Source organism: Triticum aestivum, chromosome 7A, assembly GCF_018294505.1.
Source record: "Triticum aestivum cultivar Chinese Spring chromosome 7A, IWGSC CS RefSeq v2.1, whole genome shotgun sequence".
Taxonomy (NCBI): Eukaryota; Viridiplantae; Streptophyta; class Magnoliopsida; order Poales; family Poaceae; genus Triticum; species Triticum aestivum.
The window spans coordinates 563,312,595-563,339,119 of NC_057812.1; the positions used below are offsets into that span (position 1 = coordinate 563,312,595).

Sequence of the window (26,525 nt, forward strand, 5' to 3'; positions counted from 1 at the left end):
CGGACCACATACATCTGTATGTATGATTTCCAACAAATCCGTTGCTCTCTCCATAGTACCGGAGAACGGTGTTTTTGTCATCTTACCCATAAGGCACGGTTCGCAAGTACCAAGTGATTCATAATCAAGTGGTTCCAAAAGTCCATCAGTATGGAGTTTCTTCATGCGCTTTACACCGATATGACCTAAACGGCAGTGCCACAAATAAGTTGCACTATCATTATCAATGCTGCATCTTTTGGCTACAACATTATGAATGTGTGTGTTACTACTATCGAGATTTAATAAGAATAGACCATTCTTCATGGGTGCATGACCATAAAAGATTTTACTCATATAAATAGAACAACCATTATTCTCTGATTTAAATGAATAACCGTCTCGCATCAAACAAGATCCAGATATAATGTTCATGCTCAACGCTGGCACCAATATAACAATTATTTAGGTCTAATACTAATCCCGAAGGTAGATGTAGAGTTAGTGTGCCGACCGTGATCACATCGACTTTGGAACCATTTCCCACGCACATCGTCACCTCGTCCTTAGCCAATCTTCGCTTAATCCGTAGTCCCTGTTTCGAGTTGCAAATGTTAGCAACAGAACCAGTATCAAATACCCAGGTGCTACTGCGAGCATTAGTAAGGTACACATCAATAACATGTATATCGCATATACCTTTGTTCACCTTGCCATCCTTCTTATCCGCCAAATACTTGGGGCAGTTCCGCTTCCAGTGACCAGTCTGCTTGCAGTAGAAGCACTCAGTTTCAGGCTTAGGTCCAGATTTGGGTTTCTTCTCTTGAGCAGCAACTTGCTTGCTGTTCTTTTTGAAGTTCCCCTTCTTCTTCCCTTTGCCCTTTTTCTTGAAACTAGTGGTCTTGTTGACCATCAACACTTGATGCTCCTTCTTGATTTCTACCTCCGCAGCTTTCAGCATTGCGAAGAGCTCGGGAATAGTCTTATTCATCCCTTGCATATTATAGTTCATCACGAAGCTCTTGTAGCTAGGTGGCAGTGATTGGAGAATTCTGTCAATGACGCAATCATCTGGAAAGATTAACTCCCAATTGAATCAAGTGATTATTATACCCAGACATTTTGAGTATATGCTCACTGACAGAACTGTTCTCCTCCATCTTGCAGCTATAGAACTTATTGGAGACTTCATATCTCTCAATCCGGGCATTTGCTTGAAATATTAACTTCAACTCCTGGAACATCTCATATGCTCCATGACGTTCAAAACGTTGTTGAAGTCCCGATTCTAAGCCGTAAAGCATGGCACACTGAACTATCGAGTAGTCATCAGCTTTGCTCTGCCAGACGTTCATAACATCTGGTGTTGCTCCAGCAGCAGGCCTGGCACCCAACGGTGCTTCCAGGATGTAATTCTTCTGTGCAGCAATGAGGATAATCCTCAAGTTATGGACCCAGTCCGTGTAATTGCTACCATCATCTTTCAACTTTGCTTTCTCAAGGAACGCATTGAAATTCAACGGAACAACAGCACGGGCCATCTATCTACAATCAAACATAAACAAGCAAGATACTATCAGGTGCTAAGTTCATGATAAATTTAAGTTCAATTAATCATATTACTAAAGAACTCCCACTTAGATAGACATCCCTCTAATCCTCTAAGTGATCACGTGATCCAAATCAACTAAACCATGTCCGATCATCACGTGAGATGGAGTAGTTTCATTGGTGAACATCACTATGTTGGTCATATCTACCATATGATTCACGCTCGACCTTTCGGTCTCCGTGTTCCGAGGCCATATCTGTATATGCTTGGCTCGTCAAGTATAACCTGAGTATTCCGCGTGTGCAACTGTTTTGCACCCGTTGTATTTGAACGTAGTTACGTAGAGCCTATCACACCCGATCATCACGTGGTGTCTCAGCACGAAGAACTTTCGCAACGGTGCATCCTCAGGGAGAACACTTCTTGATAATTAGTGAGAGATCATCTTAAAATGCTACCGTCAATCAAAGCAAGATAAGATGTATAAAAGATAAACATCACATGCAATCAATATAAGTGATATGATATGGCCATCATCATCTTGTGCTTGTGATCTCCATCTTCGAAGCATCGTCATGATCACCATCGTCACCGGCACGACACCTTGATCATCATCGTAGCATCGTTGTCGTCTTGCCAATCTTATGCTTCCACGACTATCACTACCACTTAGTGATAAAGTAAAGCATTACAGCGCAATTGCATTGCATACAATAAAGCGACAACCATATGGCTCCTGCCAGTTGCCGATAACTCAGTTACAAAACATGATCATCTCATACAATAAAATTTAGCATCATGTCTTGACCATATCACATCACAACATACACTGCAAAAACAAGTTAGACGTCCTCTACTTTATTGTTGCAAGTTTTACGTGGCTGCTACGGGCTTAGCAAGAACCGTTCTTACCTATGCATCAAAACCACAACGATAATTTGTCAAGTTGGTGCTGTTTTAACCTTCGCAAGGACCGGGCGTAGCCACACTTGGTTCAACTAAAGTTGGAGAAACTGACACCCGCTAGCCACCTTTGTGCAAAGCACGTCGGAAGAACCGGTCTCGCGTAAGCGTACGCGTAATGTCGGTCCGGGCCGCTTCATCCAACAATACCGCCGAACCAAAGTATGACATGCTGGTAAGCAGTATGACTTATATCGCCCACAACTCACTTGTGTTCTACTCGTGCGTACAACATCAACGCATAAAACCTAGGCTCGGATGCCACTGGTGGGGAACGTAGTAATTTCAAAATTTTCCTACGCACACGCAAGATCATGGTCATGCATAGCAAGGAGAGGGGAGAGTGTGATCTACGTACCCTCGTAGACCGACAGCGGAAGCGTTATGACAACGCGGTTGATGTAGTCGTACGTCTTCACGGCCCGACCAATCAAGCACCGAAACTACGGCACCTCTGAGTTCTAACACACGTTCAGGTCGATGACGATCCCCAGACTCCGATCCAGCAAAGTGTCGGGGAAGAGTTCCGTCAGCACGACGGCGTGGTGACGATCTTGATGTTCTACTGTCGCAGGGCTTCACCTAAGCACCACTACAATATTATCGAGGACTATGGTGGAAGGGGGCACCGCACACGGCTAACAGAACGATCTTAGAGATCAACTTGTGTGTCTAGGGGTGCCCCCTGCCCCCGTATATAAAGGAGCCAAGGGGGGGTGCGGCCGGCCCTAGGAGGAGGCGCGCAGGAGGAGTCCTACTCCTACCGGGAGTAGGACTCCCCCCCTTTCCCTAGTTGGATTAGGACTTGGGGAAGAAGGAAGAGAGGGAAGAAAGGACTCCAATTCATACTTGGGGGGGAGGGGCGCGCGGCAGCCCCTAGGCCTCCTCTCCTCTTCCTCCACTAGGCCCATTAAGGCCCATTAGGTTACCGGGGGGTTCCGGTAACCTCCCGGTACTCCAGTAAAATGCCGATTTCACCCGGAACACTTCCGATGTCCAAACATAGGCTTACAATATATCAATCTTTATGTCTCGACCATTTCGAGACTCCTCGTTATGTCCGTGATCACATCCGAGACTCCGAACTAACTTCGGTACATCAAAATATATAAACTCATAATGAAACTGTCATCGTAACGTTAAGCGTGCGGATCCTACGGGTTCGAGAACAATGTAGACATGACCGAGACATGTCTCCGGTCAATAACCAATAGCAAAACCTGGATGCTCATATTGGCTCCCACATATTGTACGAAGATCTTTTATCGGTCAGACCGCATAACAACATACTTTGTTCCCTTTGTCATCGGTATGTTACTTGCCCGAGATTCGATCATCGGTATCTCAATACCTAGTTCAATATCGTTACCGGCAAGTCTCTTTACTCATTTCGTAATACATCATCTCACAACTAACTCATTAGTTGCAATGCTTGCAAGGCTTATGTGATGTGCATTACCGAGAGGGCCCAGAGATACCTCTCCGACAATCAGAGTGACAAATCCTAATCTCGAAATACGCCAACCCAACATGTACCTTTGGAGACACCTGTAGAGCTCCTTTATAATCACCCAGTTACGTTGTGACGTTTGGTAGCACACAAAGTGTTCCTCTGGCAAACGGGAGTTGCATAATCTCATAGTCATAGGAACATGTATAAGTCATGAAGAAAGCAATAGCAACATACTAAATGATTGGGTGCTAAGCTAATGGAATGGGTCATGTCAATCACATCATTCTCCTAATAATGTGATCCCGTTAATCAAATGACAACACATGTCTATGGTTAGGAAATATAACCATCTTTGATTAACGAGCTAGTCAAGTAGAGGCATACTAGTGACGTTTAGTTTGTCTATATATTCACACAAGTATTATGTTTCCGGATAATACAATTCTAGCATGAACAATAAACATTTATCATGATATAAGGAAATAAAATAATAACTTTATTATTGCCTCTAGGGCATATTTCCTTCACTTTGTGCATCCCCTGCCAAGCAAATGGATAGTTTTTCCATGCCCAATGCATGTAATCGATGCTTTCAAGTATCCCAGGAAATCCTCTTGCTGCATTTTGTGCTAGGATTCCAGCAGTCTCTTCAGCATTTGGTGATCGCAAGTATTGTGGTCCAAACACTGCACCACTGCCCTGCAGAACTTGTACAAACACTCAATGGTGGTGGACTCGGTCATGCATCCAGTCTTCCAGTATATTACCAGGAGCTTTGTATGCAAGCATCCTCATAGTCGTCGTGCACTTCTGGAGTGAGGAGAATCCAACTGTACCGGTGCAATCCTTCTTGCAAATGAAGTAGCTGCCGAACTTCCGGATGGCATTCACAATCCTGAGGAAGAACTTTCGGGTCGTCCGATAACGGCGCCAAAATACTTTCTCGCCATGTAGTGGAGCGTCGACAAAGTAGTTGGCGTAGAGCAAGCAAATAGCCCTCCAGTCGATGCCTCTGCTTGCTCTTACGGCGGCACGACGCCGAGCCACCTCGCCGCGGCTTTGCATTGTTTGCGAACAGGCCAGCCAGAGTAGCGAGGATCATGAGGTGCTCTTCGTCCTGGGTGTCGGCCTCGGCTTCCTCCTCCATTATAGCCGCAAACGCCTCCTCGTCGTCGGAGTCAATTGCCGAACAGGCAAATCGCCGAACACCTGGCGGGCATGGTGGGTGCGCAGCTGCCGGTATCCTCCGCCTGCGTGGTCGGAGCCCTGGAAAGCTCACCCAGGTGCGGGATGGAGGCTACCGCGGCGAAACCCTCTCTTTCCGACGGGGAAATGGTCTTTCTATCGGCGGAGCAGCGGCTATGGGCAGGCGGGGGCGCCGGGATAGGCATGGCGGCGAAAGGGGAAGTGACGTTCTACATCGCGCGGGGCGAATCTGGGCGGGAAAAAAAGCATTTCTCGCCTGACAGTGGTGGCCCGCGCGCCCCTTTTCCTTTCGTCGGAGCCCCAGGTGCCCCTCCCCCCCCCCTCCCAGTACGTTGGGTTCGGTCTGGGATCGCCAAGCCAAAAAATGAGTCGAACCGACGAATTTCGACGCCCTGAAGGAGCGACTGGGTTTTTTTTCTGACATTCAGAGAACTAATCACCTGCCTGATGCAAAATGCTACTGTGCCAATAAATTGCAGAGAAGTACTCTGCGCAAAGTAACATCGTCGACCTGGTACTTCCGATCGATACTCCGAGTCTCCGACACCACGACATAGACGTGGACAACCTCTTGCGTCTCCTGCTGACAGTGTCACTATCACATTCGCTCTCGCGGTCACGCCACACTGCCACACCACTCCTCTACAACAGTACTCCTATAGGACTCACCATCATGCTGTGCAGGCGTAGCAGTTAGTACTTGGGCCAATTCCATCGCGCGACCCCTAAACGGACGTCCGTTTTGTTCGGATTCTGTCCGTTTGGATAGGGCAATGGAGTCGTGTCCGGGTCTGTTCTGGGATACGGTGGCCGTGCCTGGACGCGGGCGCATCCTGGCCACATCCTATCCATGTACATTTTTCTTTGCAAGTCTTTAACTTCTTTTCATCATTCATTTTCGGTACATAAAAAATACATCATCACATTTTGACTAGTAACGCAAGACAAAAAAAATAACAACAAGAATACATTTTAGAAGATACACAACTTCCATAACTGCCCCCTTGAGTTGGGTTAAGGCCTTCTTGATGCACTCATTGTTGATCTGTGGAGGAGGCTCGATCTGGCATCCTCCTTTCTTCTTCAAGCCAGATGTAGATGTTGCTTCCTCACACCTAATCTCGTGTCTAGCCTCTAATCTAGCAACAAGTGCACTTGTCTCATCTACAGCCTCTATACTAGCTAAAAGTGCACGAACATGTACTAAATTTCGCGCTATCAATATATCGATGTACTCTTCTTTCCAATACCAAAATTTGCATCCATGCTACACAATAAAATTTGTAGTTAGCACAACTAGTCAAAACTAGAGCACAAACCGAAGCTAAAAAGAGCACATACCCCATCGTTTAAGCACTTGATGAACACCCATCCGGGATGTTCCGGCGTTGTAGACACGCGGCGCACGACCATCCTTGGTCAGTGGTCGCACTTAATGAGTGGTAACAGTGCGCCGGTGAGCTTTGGGGCAAGCACCGAGCCCGGCCGACCGCCATTCGTGTATCTGCCGGCGGACCACTGACGGTGCAGATCCAAGCGGCTAGAGGAGGAGCCACTGTCTGCATGTGGCCTTGCTGCCCTGCCAGGGCCTTCCGGCGAGGTGTCCGGCCAGTCCATGGCGCGGCCCGGCCTCCCACAGCCGGGCGAGCTCAAGACCGACCGGATCCGCCCCAAATCCGGCCGGCGGGTGCGCAAACCATGTGGCCGTGGTTGGGTAGCTTGGCGGTGCCAAGGGGAAGGGGCTAGGCGAGCGCGCGTCCGAACTGCAAGGCTGCAATGGCAGCGGCTGCGGTGGCAGCGAGGGAAAGAATAGGGAAGAGTGGAGGGGGTGCGGCCGCAGGGAGGAAGGGGGGGGGCGGATAGAAAAAGGCCCGCCCTGTGCCACCGACAGGCGGGCCAGGGAAGGACACGCGCAGACGGCCCGCGCGTCCACGTGGTGTCCGTTTCACCCCAAAAGCGGCGCAAACTTGGGCCGCGGATGGGTCAAAAGCGAACACAAAACGGACAAAAGTCTGTTTGCTCCCGCGCGCTGGGCCGTCTCATTTGTCCGTTTTACCTCAAACGGACAGGAACGTCTCGTCTGTTTGCACGCACGGGCACCGGACTCTATTATGGAAAAAGGGAGTAATTGATGATGGTCAAGTCAAGCAGGGTGGCACTGGCACAGCCTCCATGGAAAACGATCGATGATCCAAGTTGAGATCGAAAAGCAGCATTGCCTTTTGCTTTCGGAGTAACCGGTTTTCTGAAGAAAAATAAGCATGGAAGAATCCGTGCAAAAGATTGGCATGTCTTCAAGGCAGAATACGCCTCTCGGCGATTGACTTACCAATGCCCGAAGATTGACTTGTTGATTTGCACGTAAATATTCTGACGCGGAGCAAATCTGAAGCTGGAACCGAGAACTGCGGCGTGCTTGGCAGAAGAGCCATGGAAACATCTGACCGGAGACGCTTCTAGTGTGTCAGAGGAATGAACGGCGGGAAACGAAGCCGTAAGGCCAACTCCACCACGCGACCCTATTCTGTCCGTCCCTGTCCGTTTGAGGTAAAACGGACAAACGAGACGGCCCAGCGCGCGGGAGCAAACAGACTTTTGTCCGTTTTGTGTTCGCTTTCGACCCATCCGCGGCCCAAGTTTGCGCCGCTTTTGGGGTGAAACGGACACCACGTGGACGCGCGGGCCGTCTGCGCGTGTCCTTCCCTGGCCCGCCTGTCGGTGGCACAGGGCGGGCCTTTTTCTATCCGCCCCCCCTTCCTCCCTGCGGCCGCACCCCCTCCACTCTTCCCTATTCTTTCCCTCGCTGCCGCCGCCGCCGCTGCCATTGCAGCCTTGCAGTTCGGACGCGCGCTCGCCTAGCCCCTTCCCCTTGGCACCGCCAAGCTACCCAATCACGGCCACATGGTTTGCGCACCCGCCGGCCGGATTTGGGGCGGATCCGGTCGGTCTTGAGCTCGCCCGGCTGTGGGCCGTCTCGTCTGTTTAGCACGAGCCTTTCCACAGTGCGCACGCAGCTCGTGCTAAATTCTGGAGTACCATCGAGTCCCCTGCCTATAAATACCAAGCACGTGGTACGCTTGTAGCCATCAACCCGCCAGTCATTCGGGGAAGAAACAGAGTGCCTTGTGAGATAGAGCCATGGGGAAGAAGAACACCCACCTGTGCTGTTTCTCGCTGCCGCTGCTTCTGTTCGCCGGGCTGGCATCCGGCCACCAGGTCCTGTTTCAGGTACGCGTGCGTATGTGTGGGGGTTTGCTTTGATTCTCTGAGGAGAAGAATTTGAGCTCAGGACCTTCATCAACCGTGGGAGCTTAATGGATGTTTGCACATGGCGCGAAACCATGCTGCAGGGGTTCAACTGGGAGTCGTGGAAGCAGAGCGGCGGGTGGTACAACATGATGATGGGCAAGGTCGACGACATCGCCGCGGCCGGAGTCACCCACGTGGCTCCCGCCGCCGTCGCACTCTGTCGCCAGCGAAGGTCCTCCTCCGGTCTCCCCCTCCCTCTTCCTACTAAATCATTCGTGCCTCAACATGTACGCCTCTTTTGGTTTTGTAGAAATGTTATAGGATTTCTATAAGATAAGATTTGCATAGGAAAAATTTCTTTAAGGCCCTTTGTTTTGTAGGAATGGATTCCTATTCATATGTAGGATAAAAATTAATCTTTCACATTTTCGAGAGAAAAAATATTAGCTAAGACTCAATGGAAAAATTCCTATCCTATGCATCAAATGACATCCTTTTCTATTAGCCTTTCTCCTCATTAATTACTTGTCACATCATTTTTTTGCTTATGTTGCATCTATGTTACTCTCTAAATTACTCTCACTATGACCAGCCTTAATCACTGCATGTCCTGTTTGATAATCTCAAGTCATTAAAAGCATGCATATCCCATATTTTTTATTGGTTGATATGTCAAGAAACAAGAAACGAGGGAGAAGTTAATGCGCCACATTTAAGCATTTTAGGATTATTTGATTTTCGTAAGATGATTTACACATCTAGAAAGAGAAAATACTACTCTATTTTTCTACTCCCTTCATCTAGATATTTAGTACTACACTAAAGAAGCATTTGTTTTCCTACTCTATTTTTCGATGAACAAAATGTGCAAATACGATCAAGAAGTATACAGTATACGAACTAAAGCGATTGACTCGGGTCGGCTACAGGTTACATGCCTGGTCGGCTGTACGACATCGACGCATCCAAGTACGGCAACGAGGCGGACCTCAAGTCGTTGATCGGCGCGCTCCACGGCAAGGGCGTGCAGGCGATCGCCGACATCGTCATCAACCACCGCTGCGCCGACTACAAGGACAGCAGCCGCGGCATCTACTGCATCTATGAGGGCGGCACCTCCGACGGCCGCCTCGACTGGGGTCCCCACATGATCTGCCGCGACGACACCACCTACTCCGACGGCACCGCCAACCTCGACACCGGCGCTGACTTCGACCACGCGCCTGACATCGACCACCTCAATGAACGCGTCCAAAGGGAGCTCAAGGAGTGGCTCCTCTGGCTCAAGAGCGACCTCGGCTTCGACGCGTGGCGCCTAGACTTCGCCAAGGGCTACTCGCCGGAGATGGCCAAGGTGTACATCGACGGCACGTCCCCGAGCCTCGCCGTGGCCGAGCTTTGGGGCGACATGGTCCCCGGCGGCGACGGCAAGCCCAACTACGACCAGGACGCGCATCGGCAGAATCTGGTGAACTGGGTGGACAAGGTGGGCGGCGCTGCGTCTGCGGGCATGGTGTTCGACTTCACAACCAAAGGGATACTGAATGCCGCCGTCGAGGGGGAGCTGTGGCGGCTGATCGACCCGCAGGGGAAGGCCCCCGGCGTGATGGGGTGGTGGCCGGCCAAGGCCGTCACCTTCGTCGACAACCACGACACCGGCTCCACCCAGGCCAAATGGCCATTCCCCTACGACAAGGTCATGCAGGGCTACGCGTACATCCTCACCCATCCCGCCATCCCATGCATCGTAAGCAACACGCTCCGGGCTCACCTTCACTCTCACTAAGGCACACCTCTTTTGGCAGATTCTCCTATAATCTTAAAAATCGACCCTCCATTCAGTTTCTCCTAGAATCTTGAGCCTATATTTTTAGGATTGTAAAAAAAATATGAATACAAGGTTCTAGAAGAAGCTGAGTGAAAAATCGATTCTCAAGGTTCTAAAAGAATCTGCTTAGAAACTTTGTACAGTTTTCCCCCTCCTATAATGAAATAGGCAGAGCTCCTGCCAGTTCCGGTCAAAAAAAAGGTTCTAAAAGAATAGGTCAAAAGAACTGGGCCTAAGTCACCACCATTCATTTATTCATTCAGGAAACTTAGAATTGTTGCTTCAATGATTTGTAGTTCTACGACCATTTCTTCAACCTGGGGTTTCAGGATGAGATCGCGGCACTGGTGGCGATCAGGAAGCACAACGGCATCACAGCGACCAGCGCTCTGAAGATCCTGATGCACGAAGGGGACGCCTACGTCGCCAAGATCGACGGCAAGGTGGTGGTGAAGATCGGGTCCAGGTATGACGTTGGGGCCGTGATCCCGGCCGGATTCGTGACCTCGGCGCACGGCAACAACTACGCCGTCTGGGAGAAGACCGGCGCCGCGGCGACACTGCAGCGGAGCTGAAGTCTCGCGCAGATATTGCTATGATTTAACTTTTTTATACTTGTACCCAAAATTGATGAGCTCTACGAATAGCTCACACGACTGTAGTAAATAAATTATTGAGGATATGAAGAGGTATAAGAGGCGATTGCGCCATTTGGATGCTTCAGCATATATATATATAAATGAAAAGGAAAAGACAGTTTCAGCCCAATCAAATGAACAGCCGGCATGACAGTTTTTCTAATTACTGAAAATAGGATTTCCTCTGTGATACCAAGACACTGCCATGAATCCAAATAAACCCAGCAAAGGAAGCCAAATGACGGCCTATTATTAATTTATTATTCTCCAAAGGATAGCCTCAAATAGGCAAAAGATGAGCTCCTTTATAGCTTTGTTACATTGCATCCTATACATTGCTGGAGGAACCAGCAGAATGAAGATCGCATTGCAAGCTGGGGAGCGGAGAGGCTCTACCAAAGGAACATGGCAAGAATCCAAAACAGGCAGGCATACAACAGCCTGCTAGCGTTAGGCATGAACTGACAGACAGTGAAATCCCAGCCACAGCCTCAGAAACCAAGCGAGGCTACTCCTGCGCCAGTGTCTCCGGAAGTAATAGATTACATGCTCCCACATTTTTCTCTATTCTACTCCAGGATTGAAGGAGAACAAGAGCTAGGTTTTACTTGGGACGCTTGCGGTATGGGTACAGGATGTCATCCACCGTGTCTTTGACGTAAGTCCCAATTTTATTCATGTTCCTGACCACACCACTGGCCACAAGTCCAGCATTCCTCTGAAATCTGCAGGTCCAGTTGAAAATTCACCGTTTGTTAAAATTCGATGCAAAACCATGGACTTGATTAGAGTTTAAACCAAAAGAGCAACGTACTTGGTTATGAAATCGGCTTGTGTCAGCGCAGGTTTGTGTCCATGTGCTTGAGTAGCTGCAATGTTATCAAGATAAGAAGATGAGTTTAATTTCTAGATCCAATAAGTTAATCATCACATCTTTCTCGTGAAGACCAAGTCTTATTAACCAACGTAAAAATAAATTTAGTTTCTGGCACACTGAGATATAGGCGAGCTCCAAGATTGTTCGACTCAGAATGCAGACTACTTTAGGATCCAGTTCCTCCAACCACCGTGAGTTAATTAAAGTACCTTTTCTGATATTCTGTTTGAGGGAACATTTTCTGTATTGCTTGTCTACTGTGGCAAAATTGACTTTAAGAATAAGATTTGGCGGCTTTAATCACGCAATAACCAACGATGCAACATTAGCATGTCCACTCAATTCTTCATTAACAGACTATAAGTAACAGGTGAGACCGCCCATTACATTCTACAGAGAATCTGCAGTACAGAGGCTACTGAAGAAAAGTGTGACATGCTAAGCACCTCTTGCAGTGATCTAGCACACCGTGGTAGGCTTTGGAGTTGCTATTGTAGTATTATTTTTACAGTTACATATTTGTCAGGCAATAAAATAAATATTTCCCTTACCTTCTTTTTTCATGTGACCTGGAGCTTGTTTAGTTACGTGAGCTGGAGCTTGTTTAGTTGGAGCTCTGTCTGTCAATAGCTGCAGAAAAAAAAACACTTCTTGCTTACACATAATTTATCCTTTGACATACACTTACAGTAAGATACTCGCCAAGCAGTTTCAATAATAATGGTGAACATATTAGGGAAAATATCAAGAATATATGTTTACTGTTATGGCATGGCCAGCATTCCTACTGTGATTGAGAAAAGAAGGGAAGTGGCATCAATTCATCATTGTAAACAAATAAAAGGTATATGGATTGCCATGAACACACCAGCCACTTTTCCAGTACATAATACAGAACTAGGCTTGCACGCTAAATTGCTTCTTTTATAAAATAATCAACTGTCATAGACTATGCCTGCTATACTAAGACGACCTATGCAGTGTACACCATAAACAGACAGCATAATTCCCATGCACATTAAGTCACACTGGCATACTGCTTATGTGTGAGCTGACATGTTAAGCATATTTCAGAGCAATAAATGCTTAAGAAGAAGAAGAAATACCTCAACTCCAACACAGATAGGGAGCTCTGCATGCTTCTCTCCCTTCACTGTAGAGGTATCCTTGTCATCTAGGTATATGGAATATCCAGCACATGCATATTTGAAGTTGGAAAGGTTGCGACCTTCTTGGATAGCTCCCAGCTCAATTTCTCCAACCATACGATCAGGAACTGGTATCCGTAGCAAGTTCAACAAAAACCAAGATAAGATAAAACAAGTCAACCCAAAAGTTAAGAATTACAAAAATCAGATAAAAATAAGTCAGCTATTATTACTGCTATGGTGACTGGTGAGACAATAAATCCAGTGTAGATGATACAGAGATAAACATTCATGATATGAAGCGGTACTTCTGCTGTTCTGCAGAGATTGTCACGAGAGATAATCTCAAAGTTGTAGAATGGATCGTATTTTTTACTGATTTAGCATATTCAACTGATCATCAGTACAGAGTACTAATAAATACAAGAGTTTATTGGTGAACCTAGGTTGATCAACAACATTCTGGATATAAATGGAATTGATGCCCTGACCTAATACTGTGTTTCAATGAAATTGAATAAAGTATCTGCTTCTAGTCATCTGGGGACCTAAACTCATACACTCAATTGTCCTTGTGTGGTTCCCAGAACATTGGTGGCACATATAAACTCAACAGAAGATCCAGAATCTGACACGTAATGACATAAATGCAGTGACCTTCTTGTACTGCTCTGAAGAGTCAACAAACAAACCCAGGCGCTTATCCTTCCCACAGGTCCAGGTATTAACACTAAATGGCAGTAGTAGAGAAAACTTCTACAGCAAGCTTCCTGGGATCTGTATGGTCGATAGCCTACTAGATTGATTGGTAGAATTCTTTTGTGGCACTGATATTACGCGTCAGTATGGGATGTAATAACTTTGAATGTTTGTCGGGATGGTGCTAGGATTTGTTTTCGTCCAATTGTCTTTTTCCAGGAGCAGGGGCGGGCAGTGGGTTTTCCTCAGGCATGCCGAGCCATTTCCCCTTTCATGTTTTCCCATTGTACGGTTGCGAACTCTGTTTGCCTCTGTTAACCAACTAACGGAATGGGGAAACCCAGTGCCACAATACAGCTTAGTTTCCAAATAAACCTATGATGTTAACATTGCAATTTTGTCGAATTGCCCTGAAGACATGAGTTGCAATCAAGGTGCTTTCTTCCTAGTGTGTGGGAATGGGTACCCCTGTTTGCAAACAACGCAGGAGCCCTAATCGCTATGCATCCCCGTGGTTGGTGCGTGTGTGCCATCACCGCAAAAAACGAAATCTTGTGCAGAACAGGGAGCCCAGAGAAAGCTCAGGGGGCACAGATTACATGGCTAATGGCTTAACTAGGAACAGGGGAACCCTAGCCCGCTAGAGACCCTAAAGCAAGCAGCAGGCAATCGAGGGTAAGAGAAGAGAGGAGGAAGGTGGCGCGGGCACGATCTTCGACCTTGGGGGATGCCGCGGGTGACGCCGACGCAGACGGGGCCGCGCCCTTTGGACCTGAGCACCGACGAGTAGAAGAGGCAGCCCTTGCAGGACCTCCCCTTCACCACCCCTGCCCCTGCCACCGGGGTCGGCGCTGCGGCCGCCGCCGCCGCGCCCTCCCCTGCCGCAGGGACCCCCGGCGCGGCGCCGGCGCGCTCCATATCCGCCGGCGTGGAGGTGCGGCGGCGAGTGGTGATCTGTGCCCCGCGTGGAGAGACTGTAGACGGGGAGGGGGCTTCGCTTTCGTGGTGCCGCCGCCTCTGGCGTTTATTCAGTAGGAGCTTCTTTTGCTTGGTTTTCGATTTCGTTTTGTGCAGTCGCCAGAATTAGTCTTATCAAGAACTTGGAGCACTCCCTCCGTTTCAAATAGTACTTCGCATATTGCTTTTTATCCCAACAAGTCTGTTTGACTAAACTTTATGTTAAATATATGTATTTGGCGTCTTAAATGTTGGTATTTTTTCTTCAAACCCAGCTCGCTCCGGTCAGGTGTACTGAGCACATGTATTATGTACCATCAGAAGCTAATCACTGGATTCGTATTCGAACAAAAGTTACACTTTTGGATTAGTCAAAATCAACGACCTAAAAACAAGTGCACGCCCTACTACTGAATTTTTTTTTGGCCAACTCAGAATGCAAGGAGTTTAATTTTGCACGGAATTATCATTCAAGGTCTCCTGACAGCCAAAGAAGGTTGTGTACAGGGTAAACAAAACCACGGCAATAACATGGGCGCACATGATTAATTAGTTGATAAAACGATAGTGATGGGATAATATTTACAGAGACCACGGAAGGAACCCAGTTCCTGTACAATGAGTGGAATATACAGGTTAATTTACACGTAACGAGGCATGCTTCACATAATTTTACATGCCACGTACATCAGGTTCAGCTACGCTACTCATGACTGGAAGAGAGTAACGGTGGCAATATATCCATTCTTCATCACCTGTTGGTCAATGAGAACGGAAGGATTGCAAGTGTCAGATCAGAGTGATAGCAAACAAACTGATGACACAGTTCGTGCAGGAAAAGAAGGTTTCTGAAGCTGAGTGATAGGTAGCCTACCTCAAAAGCAATATTTTGGTATCCATAGACGAAAGTTGATCCAAATGGGTTATTCATCGAGCCCTGTGTCTGGATTGCTGCTCGACCGCAGTCGCCAAGGATCTCCTAATACAGTAGAATCAACACACATTAGTCAGTTAGCAAATAAGCATGGGAAATCAAAAGAAAAAAATGGCCATGAGCGAGAAACAGAAGTACAGCTCAAACAATTGCTACATGGCATGCTGAGCTGCTTTTAAGAAGTAAAAGAACTGATGACGTTTTAGCATGGGAGCACATTACCCACGATCTGATTTTACTTTTATTTGTATGCCAATCAAAGAAACATTTTCTTTACTGGGGTCAAAGAAGCATCAGTAACTCATTTATTTGCATGCAAGTTCAAAAGGTCTGTCATTCACCAACTTTTCACGAAGGCAGCTATTCAACCATTAAAAGATCGAGATATATCATAAGTAAATCTAGGAAAAACAAATTATCATAAAGGGAGCACAAAAGGTTTAGTAATGAAATGGCAACTCAAAGCAAAGCTGATAGTTATAGGTTAACTTATAAATCTATATGGGAATCATTGCAGCATAAACTCATGGTGAACACCATACCTTGACTTGTTCCCATTTTGTTCGAGGTGTTATGCAATTCTTGGAAGTGTTACCCGGCTGCTGTGCCCCTTCAGCTGAAACAAAGCCAATAGTTAATTAGTACTGACCTCATCAGCAGCAAACTGACTGTAGCGAGCAGTTCGTACCTTCAGCATCGTAGATAACAAAGTTGCATTTCATGTACGAATTGAAATCAGAATGACCAGGGAAGTTTGTATGTAAAACAAACTTCTTTATCTTGTGAGTCTGCAATGAAACAAAATCTACTGGTCAACATGCTGGTTGAACCTCGCAAAAGAAATGTTGTAAACTTTGAAGTGTGCAGGCACACCTGCTATACAAAAAACTCCATACCTGACCATCAAATAAGATATCTATACCACGCGAGAAGTAGTTGTAGAAGTAGTCTCCACAAAGAGTAGTCCGAGGGCGGAGGTCGGATGCGGAGTGTATAACCATTTGGTCCACCTAACATGAGAGCACGATGTGCTAAGCGTTAAAGATGAGAATGCAGTATTGAGAGTGCTTAGGATTTTGGTCTTTCCTTATATTATTCTTTCAATAACAAAAAAGGGAGAGCATATATTACAGAAGAGTTGACATGTACCAAGAGGTAAAATAATGGCTCTGGATATAAAATATAAATCAAAAAATCAGAAAGCGAAAGGTGAAACAGCTTTTCAGGCTTTGGCTGCTTTATCTTTAAACTCATCTGACGCAACATTGTTTTGCAAGTAATACTCAAACCTCAAAGCAATCTGCAAGTGCAAGAAAAGCCCTTGTCGAACTATGACATTTCACATGTTCCAAGCATATTTTGGGGGTTATTCGATCAAATTTCCACATTGTATTCTACCAACACTGACAAGTTGCAACAGCACCAAACACCTAGTTCAGTATGATACTGAGATGTCCACGGATCTTTTTGACCATATGTTGAATTGCTTGAGTGCATGGAATCATTTATTGTTTACTGGTCTTTGAAATAACAGATAACTCTGGCTTCTCAAGCATGCCCAGAATATGAACGAGAAGTGACATCCTGGTTATCGTCACCAGCTCATATAGGATAAAATATGGAGGTAGAGATACATGTTTCCAAAGAATAAACTGGAAAATATGCATTCTAGTAATCTAGCACATTTTATTCATAACAATTGAAAGATTAGCTTGCCAGAATCTCTATGAAAATCCATATTGCAGTGCTTCAGTAAAAAAAAATACAGGCACACCTGCTTTTGGTGGATACCACATGGACGACCCAATTCGGTCCAGATATCCTGCCAAAGATACCGCATCACGTAAGAAACCATTAAAGCATGCTTCAGAAAAAGAGAGCAGACAGTACAATGATTGACACCTGTGGCGATGCTCCGAAAGGAATATGCTGCCCCCCAGTAGTGAGCCAAAGCTCTTCACCAAGCTGAAAACAAGATAAAGCTTTAAAAAAGGTTTGCTCCAGTGATGTTATGTCGAGACTTATTCAGTCACATATGTATTTTATCCTGCGCACAGAAGACAGTAACAATGATGCATGACACATACACTACCAGCTGTTCAGCCTACAATTCTGCATTTACTTTCTTTTGGTGTATATACTTGCTCAAAAACATTTTGCTGCAGAAGGATGGGGATATCGATGAAGATGTGAACCATCGAATCAAAGCCAGATGGATGAAGTGGCGCCAAGCTTCTGGCGTTCTCTGTGACAAGAGTGCCACAAAAGCTAAAAGGCAGGTTCTATAGGACGGTGATTTGACCTGCAATGTTGTATGGCGCTGAGTGTGGCCGACTAAAAGGCGACATGTTCAACAGTTAGGTGTAGCGGAGATGCGCATGTTGAGATGGATATGTGGCCACGCAAGGAAGGACAGGGTCCGGTATGATGATATATGTGATAGGGTTGGGGTAGCACCGATTGAAGAGAAGCTTGTCCAACATCGTCTGAGATGGTTTGGGCATATTCAGTGCAGGCCTCCAGAAGCTCCATACCCGACAGCTAAAGCGTGCTGATAATGTCAAGAGAGGTCGGGGTAGACCGAACTTGACATGGCAGGAGTCCGTAAAGAGAGATCTGAAGGAGTGGAGTATCACCAAAGAACTAGCCATGGACAGGGGTGCGTGGAAGCTAGCTATCCATGTGCCAGAACCATGAGTTGGTTGCGAGATCTTATAGGTTTCAGCTCTAGCCTACCCCAACTTGTTTGGGACTTAAGGCTTTGTTGTTGTTGTTGTTGTGGTGGTGGTGGTGGTGGTGTGCAGTTGTAAAACCAGATCGTATGGATTAGTGAATCATGAAACAGGAAAATTTCTGCAGTTTTCACAGGATTAATAGACTGGAAATATCATCAATAAATAGGCAATGTACCTTTGCATGTACTTCCTCCATATATAGGCTGCCCGCAGGTAAGGCAGGAATAACTGCCTTATCCATCAATGATCCAACACCAACTTTGCTATCTGTTGAGCTATCATATATAGAAACACGACACGTAACCGGAGTTGTTCCATCGGGAAATTCCAGGGGCAAATCTGCCACTGCAAGTGCAATAAGAAGCTGAGAAGAAATGCTGCGAATGATAGTTATGCAGAAATGAATGTGACTATTTGGCAACATACCTTCCCCATTGTTGAAGAAATTTGTATATTGACTGGGGATAGGGAATGCGAATGATAAACCCTGCAAAATCTTGTGAGTAAGATAAACCCAAACAGGCCAGGAAATGGAACATGGAACAAAATCTTGAAAGAAATAAAACAAAGCAAGGGCTATTTGTCATGACATACTGGATAGAAGAGGGTATACATGCCCCTCTCTTTATCATATATCCCAGGGAAAGTCGGTCCGAATAGAGCATAAACAGATACAAAAGTGGCTAGCGTCGATGGACCGCTGAAAGAATAGAAGGGAGAAGGAAATCGTCAGTAACACAGCACCTAACCTTTTGCTGAACGGTTAGGGCAAAAAATGAGTGACCATGCCACATATAAGCTTTACTCGACCCAAGAGTTCTTGAAAATAGACTAAACAGAAAAGAGGGAATGCGTAGAAGCTCCTCACCCAATTAAAGACGTCGCGTAACGCAATTGCAGTCTCTTAACATCAAAAATCTCGATGAGACGAAGCCTCTGCAGGAGAAAAATAAAAGAATAAGAATTTCTGATCGATAGTGAATTTTTTTCACAAATCTCAAGTGCAAAGTATGTACAGGTTTTTATACCATATTCTTTAAGCAAATTTTGCTGCAGAATTCAAATAACTACGGCACTAAACTACTGATGGGTCTGCATTACACTTCCTATTTTCAACGAAGCATAGAACCACTATAATTTGGTTATATAAACATTTCAGTACAGTATTCAATACCAACAAACAAATGCTACTGTATACATGGATTCAGTACAAGTGAGATCAACGATGTCTACAATGCAACCAGAGTATCAAGGAAAATCCAAGCAATTGACTGAAACAAACCTGGGACCAAGGATCGAAGCGTAAGTGAAACCCGTGATCCGGAAAGCTTATGACGAAGTCCAACTTTAGAGGCTCCTGGAATCACAGAATGAACCACACCAATCAGTAAAGGTTAATTTGGTGGCTCTGGTAACACCAAACAAGGGCTGCCCATCACAAACCTCGTCGAAGTACTTCACGTGGACAACATCGTAAATGTTTGGCTGGTGTTCAATCTGCGCAAATGCATCAGAAATCGGCATCCCTGCACCGACCATCCCCGAGCTCTTGTGTCAGAATTGGCAAAAAAATCGAAACTTTCAGCTAAGCGGTTGCTTAAAACGCAGGTTTCTCTTCTGTTGTCGCGTGCGGAGCGAAAGGAAGCAACCGACGGGTTCGGAAATCGGATCCCAACCGACGCGGCGACGGCGGGCGGTTGGTTCGCTAGGGTTGTTGGGGGGGGGGGGGGGGGGGGAACTCACCGAGGGTGAAGGGGCCGACGCCGAGGCCGGGGCGGAGGTCGAGGGTGACGGCCCCCATGGCCGTGCCCTCGCAGCGCCGCCTCACCGGCACCGTCGCCGGGGACGGCGACCCGACCGCCGACCCGGGCCCTCCCCCCACCATCGCCGGCGACCTCTGCGTCTGCATCGCTGCGGCGGGCCTTCCTTCCCCTCGTCGGCCGGTTTGTTCCTCTCGTCGCTCCGATTGGGTTCGGGGATTCGCGTGGGCTTGCGTCTACTCCGATTCCTTCTTCTCGCCGACTAGTAGTTTAGCTTAACGAGAAGCCAACGGACGGTGCGCGGGGCCGCCTTGTCAGTGTGAGGACCGCGGGCGTGGGGCCCACCTGTCAGTAAGGTTGGCGCCGGCTTCACACTTGGCAAGGCCACCGGTTGCTTACTTGCCTGTGCTCACGTTTTATCACGTTACGTTTGCTTCCTCGCAAGGGTTTTCTTTTTCGAAAGCGCTTTTTTAATTCCGAGCTCACATGCATTTGGATGAACAGTAAAATTCAAAATAATAGTAAAAAAAGTTAAAATGTTTTTGAATTATTTTCGCGATAAACATTGATGAATATTTGACCCGCGTGCAAAATTCGTGATGAAATAACATTTCTGGAGGTCCGGGAAAAAATAAGAAAATCGATGCTCCAAAATTGAAATGTCACTTTGTCACCAAATTGACAAGCATGTGATAAATTTATCAGTGCTTATCACAAAAAAATCAATTTTTTTAAATTGTTTACTATTTTTTTAGGATCTTACTGCTAATCAGTGTGCATATGAGCTCGGATTAAAAACTTTGTGTCCTTTCTTTTTCTCTTATATGCCAAGGAGCAGCTCACAAGTTTACAAGCATGTATAAAATCCGATTGTGTTCAACAATCAAAGCCAAGTTCAAGGGTTAAGAAAATGATAAAAGGATTTCGTTTTTATGGTGTGCCAATCAAAGTTTTTGTGCCATCTTACGGGGTTTTTTTTTCAAGTTTTTGGGTGCGATGTCAATGTTTTAATTTTCTTTTGTTTTGACTTCTTGCTTTTATACTTGATGAGATATACTATTCTTAAAAGGCCACTGCTACAAATCATCTGGATGATCTTTGCAGAAAATCATCCGCTTCGGGAGTCGTCCGATCTGGCGCACAGGACCGTTCGATCAGCAAATACGCTCCGCAATCTGTCTTCCTCCTCTTGCCAGACAACCATCAGGACCACCCGACCTTGTCTCTCTGTAGCACCTCGACGGCCCTGGCTATGCTGCATCACAACACGGAGAACCACACTGGCGGCACCAACGATGCTCCATGGCACCACAGGCGACCTCTATGATTCTCCATCGCAGCACTGGCTTTGCTCTTCACTGGCCACCGTATGGAGCAGTCGTCGACGTTGCCAGCCACCGTATCCAGCACTGACAGAGCTTCCAATGCAGCAACCGACGACTCCGGCAAAGCTCCAATGCAGCAACCGACGACTCCGGCGAAGCTTCAATGCAACCTTGGCGACTCCGGCGAAGCTCCAACGCAGCAACCGGCAACTCCGGCGAAGCTTCAATGCAACCTCGGCGACTCCGGCGATGCTCCAACGCAGCAACCGGCGACTCCGGCGAAGCTCCAATGCAGCAACCGGCGACTCCGGCGAAGCTTCAATGCAACCTCGGCGACTCCGACGAAGCTCCAACGCAGCAACCGGCGACTCCGGTGAAGCTTCAATGCAACCTCGGCGACTCCGGCGAAGCTCCAACGCAACCTCGGCGACTCCGGCGACGCTCCAATGTAGCAACCGGCGACCCCGACAACGTATGACCGACGTTCATGGCAGCACCGACGACGTGATGATCTCCATTGTAGCCAGAGTTGAGGGAGATGTCCCCGTCGCAACAGCAGCGGCAGGGCTTGCAGCAGCCATGCCACGGGCTGGTAGCAGTGCGCGACGGCCAGCTACCTAGTAGTGACAGGAGCGGCAGTGCGTAAGTTTTCAGTTTGATGGAGATGGAGCTCACGGGGGCAGAAGAAAACAGAACGAAGGAATTGGTGGACGAGGATAGAGATAAGGCAATGGTTGGGCCCATAGGCACGTGTCACCCAATGGAGGCAGTTTAAGCTCGGCTGAAATCAGCCGGATGAATTGAAACGTTTTCCTTCTTAAAAAGTTGATCCCCATTACTAGCAATTCTCTTTACATGCACACTATCCACGTCACCATGCATGCCACATCACCTTTCAGTTCCACCATGCATGCCGCGTCAGTTTTCAGTTCCAAACATCAACCAATCCACCAACAACAATTCATGGTCAGCCAGACCATCTCTTACTTGGGCAGTTATTTGTCAACTCAACCAACCCATTATCTCCTTCACGCTGAATGAAGCAAAAGAAACTTCTGGTTCTTCATATCCACACTATCCCAGGGGTCATTGACTTTTCATGAAAACAAATCTTGTAGTAACAGAGGCATGCATCACATTAGACCACGTGCTATTCATGTTCGTCGTTCTCCTTAAGACGTCCTCACGAATTGATGGATTCATCCTTTCCTTTCTCACCCCTTTCGCAGTCTCTCACTCTAAAGCATGTAAACATACCTTTAGGCTCCTAGGTCGACATTGTGGGGGAGGGCAATGGCGCTAAATACGTCGTTATAGCCATGGACGGCGTCGATGACGTAGAGGATGGAGATGGCATGGCAGGACAAGAGGGTGAGGCGCCAAGTTTCATGAGAGCACAGGGCGACACCATAGACCGCTCGAGCTGGGCCATTTGGCGGCCAGCCTTCTTCACAATGTCATGTGACCTAGTTGTAAGTGCATCAAGTGCCCCCTTAGTGGTTTTGGTGTATTGAAAGTAAATAGGTTGAGGGACTAACGTGTTTGTGAGTATACATAGGAGTTATAGTCCCTGGAGATTTTGGTTAACACATGGAAGACGACCCCTAAAATGTATTTCTTCAAGTGAAGAATTTGGTGATGAAATTGGTACGGACCCTTTAAAGAAATTGATGTGAAGACTTTGAAGCTTGAAAACTTTTGTTTTCGTAGTTTCTTTCTTCTTTATTGAGTCATAGGAAAAATCGTACTGTTAAATGGGGTCTAGATGAAACATATTTCACATTTCCAAAGTGATGCTCAAACCTATACTACTCTAGCTGCTTCGAGTGAAGCCTTTGGAAATCTCCAGTACAACTGACAAATTTGCTAGCGACAGTGACGAAGTTCATCTGGTCACTGCTGAATTTGGTCATGCTGAGGAGTTAAGATTTCGCCAGTGCTTTCTGCCTAAAAGTGAGAAAATTGAGTGCCCCGACGAATTTGAGACTTCAAATTCCAATCGTTGCTGCGTCGCGGCCCAGCTGTCGAGTGGATCCTTATCCTAACAACGATCAGATCAAAGAAGGGCATTTATGACAATTCATGTCGGGTTGCCTCTGGCTATAAATAGCCTCCCCTACAACCACTTGTTGATGTTGGTTCGATGCTTCGAGAGAACTTGACACTTGTCATTTGAGAGCAACCCATCAACTCACGACTTTGAGAGGATCCTAGTTAGGAAAAACCTAGCTAGAGTCAAAGTGTTTGAGCATCACTTAAGAGATTGATCTGTGTGATCCAACGCCTGTTACCTTTTAAGACTGTCATTTTTCTAGACGGTTAGGCGTCAAGTTCTGAACACACCAAGAGCCACTCTAGTGAGTCGGTGAACAAGTTTGTGAAGGTTTTGGAAGTCTACCTTGAAGACTTACCACGAATGATTGGGCGAGGTCTGCGTGGCCTTAGCTCAAGAGGAATATGGTGAGGACTATGTGTCCTCAGAGTTGCGACTCAGCTGCCTCAACCAGATGTATAGTTGATACAACAATTGGAACTGGTCTACCAAATCCTTGTGTCTTCACCAAGACAACCTAGTTTCAAATTCCTCAACCCTTACTTTATGTTATTCCGCTGCTGAAGAATTTGTGATCTACTCTTTGAAGAACTTGAACTGAAATCTTTCATCATGTTGTTTTCTATTTCTTCAGTTCATCTTTCTCATGCTTGTATGACTGTATGATTGCATGTTCTTCACTTATAGGTATCCTGTATGCATGTTTTTCATTTCTGTGAGGAATTAGTCTCCCCGTGTTTCTATTTCTTCACTCGAATCTTCATCAAATTCCTCCAAGTTTGACGAATTTCTAAAAATCTACCATTCACCCCCCCTTTGGGAGTTAACCTGCGCTTCCAATTGCTATCAGAGCAAGGTACTCCCTTGTCATGTATGATTTTGGTTTAACCACCTGGAGTTTTAGTTATGTCAACCATAGGTATGATCAAGGTATCGGCTGCATGCCCCATCGATCTTCGATGGCACAGACTATCTGAAGTGGAAGCCTATGATGCGGAAGTGTCTCCTATCCATGAACAATGAGTTGTGGACCATCACTCAGATAAGATTGGCTGACCTCTACAAGGTGGTCAATGCTGATGATATTCACAAGTACACTCATCTGGATATACGGACAAGGGTTGTCATCTGCTCCAGTCTATCCAGATATGAGTTTAGACGCATTATGCATCTTTGCAATGTGAAGCTCATTTGGGACAGGATCTCTAACGTCTATGAAGGGCAGCACACCTGTTAGGATCCCTGGGTCCTCGAGTTCAAGGAGCCTCTCAAAACGATGACTATCAATCATGATTCATCTTCTTCTGCATTGTGCCTCATGGCCAAGGGCACCAAGGTACTCAATCATTCTTCATCTTTCTCAAGTGAAGATGAATCTGATGAAAACATGACTCCTAGCTACTCCAAATTAGCTAAATTGTTACAAAACAACAAACTACTATGGAAAGGATTCACAATTTGTTAGATAAAGTGATGGTCTATTGAACGATGAAATGGAATGTTCTAAAATTCTAACTGAAAATCTTGAGCGTCTTCAGTCAAAATATGATGAACTTGAAAGTCGTCATGTGGCCCTTCAGCCCAACACAAGAAGTTGTCCTATGAATTTCTTCAAAGGAAGCGAGAACTCGAGAAACTGAGAGTGTCTCGTGATGATCTTCAGAAAGACAACGATTCATTGCTCGCTCAACAGATCAACACTGCTCAGGAAGAATTTGTTGCTCCATTCTTAAAATGTCTTGAATGTGATAATGCAAATTCTCCAGCTGAATGTTCAAATGCTTCAATTGCTACTATATCTTCAAATGTCTTTGTGGTTTCAATCCCCTCATCTGAGGAGACCACAAGTGTTACTAACAAAAATGCAGGTCTGAAGAAATTGTTCGTCACAGGCATGTACAAAAGCCTCAAAGGGCATCAAACCCTTTGTGATGTGCTCAAGAAACAAATTATGAACAAGAACCCTAGAAAAGAGGGTATTGCTCTTGAGAGGAAGTTGAATGCTGATGGATCTTATTGGAAACCTGAGCAGTATCCCAAAACCACATGGGTTGCCGCAAAAGGACCTATAGTTGATCCATTCACTCTATTTGGCTACAATTGTGATAATACACATTCTTCTGATGAGTCATTTGACTCCAACTATAAGCTATTCAAAAATCAGAATGGTGAAGTATGCTGGTTTTGTTGGTACTAACTGCAGGAATGGTCCCCGAGTGAAGAAAATCTAGGTGCTCAAGAGTCTTCTTCAAAATCTTTAGGTGAATGTCATCATGACACCACCAAAGAAAAGAAAACCCAGGGAAAATTCTTCACATGGACCAAAGTCGTCAAATGGTCGTAGACCTACTTATAGGTGCACTAATGCTTCTGTTTCGTAGGGAAACAAACAACGGTCTGATGAGTGTGTGCATTATTCGTCAAACCACTATGTGCACAAAACTTCAAAGAATTTCTCTGCTTATATATATCAGATATCAACATTTTTGTCAAAATAACCATGATACAATATTATAAAATGGTATCTCACAAGCCTTTTCTGAGACCATAAACATAAATGCAGATCACATTTGATGTTCAAGCAACGACTATACATTGTAATTCAGCATAGAAAACATCCAGTCATGCTCACATCCAACTTTAATTAGACCAAATGCATGTTAAACTGAGAATGAAAATAACGCTCTCTATGTTGGTGCTTGAATGAGAAGCTGATGACTCATCAATAAATTAAAAGAATGACCCTTTGCAGACGGGAGCAGGGATTAGCTTATGTACCATAGCTCATTGCTTTAAATTAGAGATAATTTCATTTTTAGAGATGTACTTTTCAGTCAACAGTTTACGACAAAAAATCTCTTCATCTTTTATGAGACTAGTTGAATGCCCATGCGTTGCCAAGGGATAAAAATATATTGTTATCAAACAATTAGATAATTCAAAAAACAGTGTCACTCATCCTCACAATCATTGTGTCTTTTCTTATCCACCTTCCTTTTGCAAGACGACAATTGACATATTTCTTCCTAGTCGTCCTTCTCCCATCTTTGTTCAAGCAACCATGGTTGAACCCTCTTTTTGAAATCTTGTACTTGTACAAGAAAATCAAATCAACTGATTCTTTTGTTCTCTTTTTATGGACCAGCCAGTTGAATATTCAAGATCAATA

General features: G+C 45.9%; 2 protein-coding genes and 1 pseudogene across 2 annotated transcripts; 1 reads left to right on the forward strand and 2 right to left on the reverse strand.

The window, feature by feature from the left end:
• The first annotated feature begins 8,291 nt into the window (after nt 1–8,291).
• LOC123148260 (alpha-amylase type A isozyme-like) lies at nt 8,292–10,914 on the forward strand (annotated as a pseudogene).
• Nucleotides 10,915–11,076: 162 nt separating this feature from the next.
• On the reverse strand, nt 11,077–14,657 carry LOC123148261 (uncharacterized). Its single transcript, XM_044567646.1, has 5 exons — nt 14,312–14,657; nt 12,852–13,021; nt 12,297–12,375; nt 11,683–11,737; nt 11,077–11,593 (listed from the first exon to the last, which is right to left on the reverse strand). The coding sequence occupies exons 1-5, from the start codon at nt 14,508–14,510 to the stop codon at nt 11,473–11,475; spliced, it is 624 nt and encodes a 207-aa protein (XP_044423581.1). The 5' UTR covers nt 14,511–14,657; the 3' UTR covers nt 11,077–11,472.
• Nucleotides 14,658–15,098: 441 nt separating this feature from the next.
• LOC123148259 (PHAF1 protein At3g51130) lies at nt 15,099–20,265 on the reverse strand. Its single transcript, XM_044567645.1, has 14 exons — nt 19,962–20,265; nt 19,662–19,744; nt 19,501–19,575; nt 19,087–19,154; nt 18,813–18,918; nt 18,645–18,705; nt 18,394–18,563; nt 17,386–17,448; nt 17,258–17,305; nt 16,380–16,493; nt 16,172–16,271; nt 16,026–16,099; nt 15,424–15,528; nt 15,099–15,304 (listed from the first exon to the last, which is right to left on the reverse strand). Exons 1-14 carry the CDS (start codon nt 20,125–20,127, stop codon nt 15,257–15,259), a joined length of 1,281 nt encoding a protein of 426 aa, XP_044423580.1. The 5' UTR covers nt 20,128–20,265; the 3' UTR covers nt 15,099–15,256.
• Between the last annotated feature and the right edge of the window lie 6,260 nt (nt 20,266–26,525).

Excerpts from the sequence above, each read along its gene's own strand:
- LOC123148261 (XM_044567646.1), bottom strand. The coding sequence starts at position 14,510 with ATGGAGCGCGCCGGCGCCGCGCCGGGGGTCCCTGCGGCAGGGGAGGGC. Across the intron at positions 13,022-14,311 it reads CACCCGCGGCATCCCCCAAG|TTCCTGATCGTATGGTTGGA; the intron begins GTCGAAGATCGT and ends TACGGATACCAG. Across the intron at positions 11,738-12,296 it reads AGGTCACATGAAAAAAGAAG|CTACTCAAGCACATGGACAC; the intron begins GTAAGGGAAATA and ends ATAACATTGCAG.
- LOC123148259 (XM_044567645.1), bottom strand. The coding sequence starts at position 20,127 with ATGCAGACGCAGAGGTCGCCGGCGATGGTGGGGGGAGGGCCCGGGTCG. Across the intron at positions 18,919-19,086 it reads TACGCGACGTCTTTAATTGG|CGGTCCATCGACGCTAGCCA; the intron begins GTGAGGAGCTTC and ends CTATTCTTTCAG. Across the intron at positions 17,306-17,385 it reads CTTTCGGAGCATCGCCACAG|GATATCTGGACCGAATTGGG; the intron begins GTGTCAATCATT and ends TATCTTTGGCAG.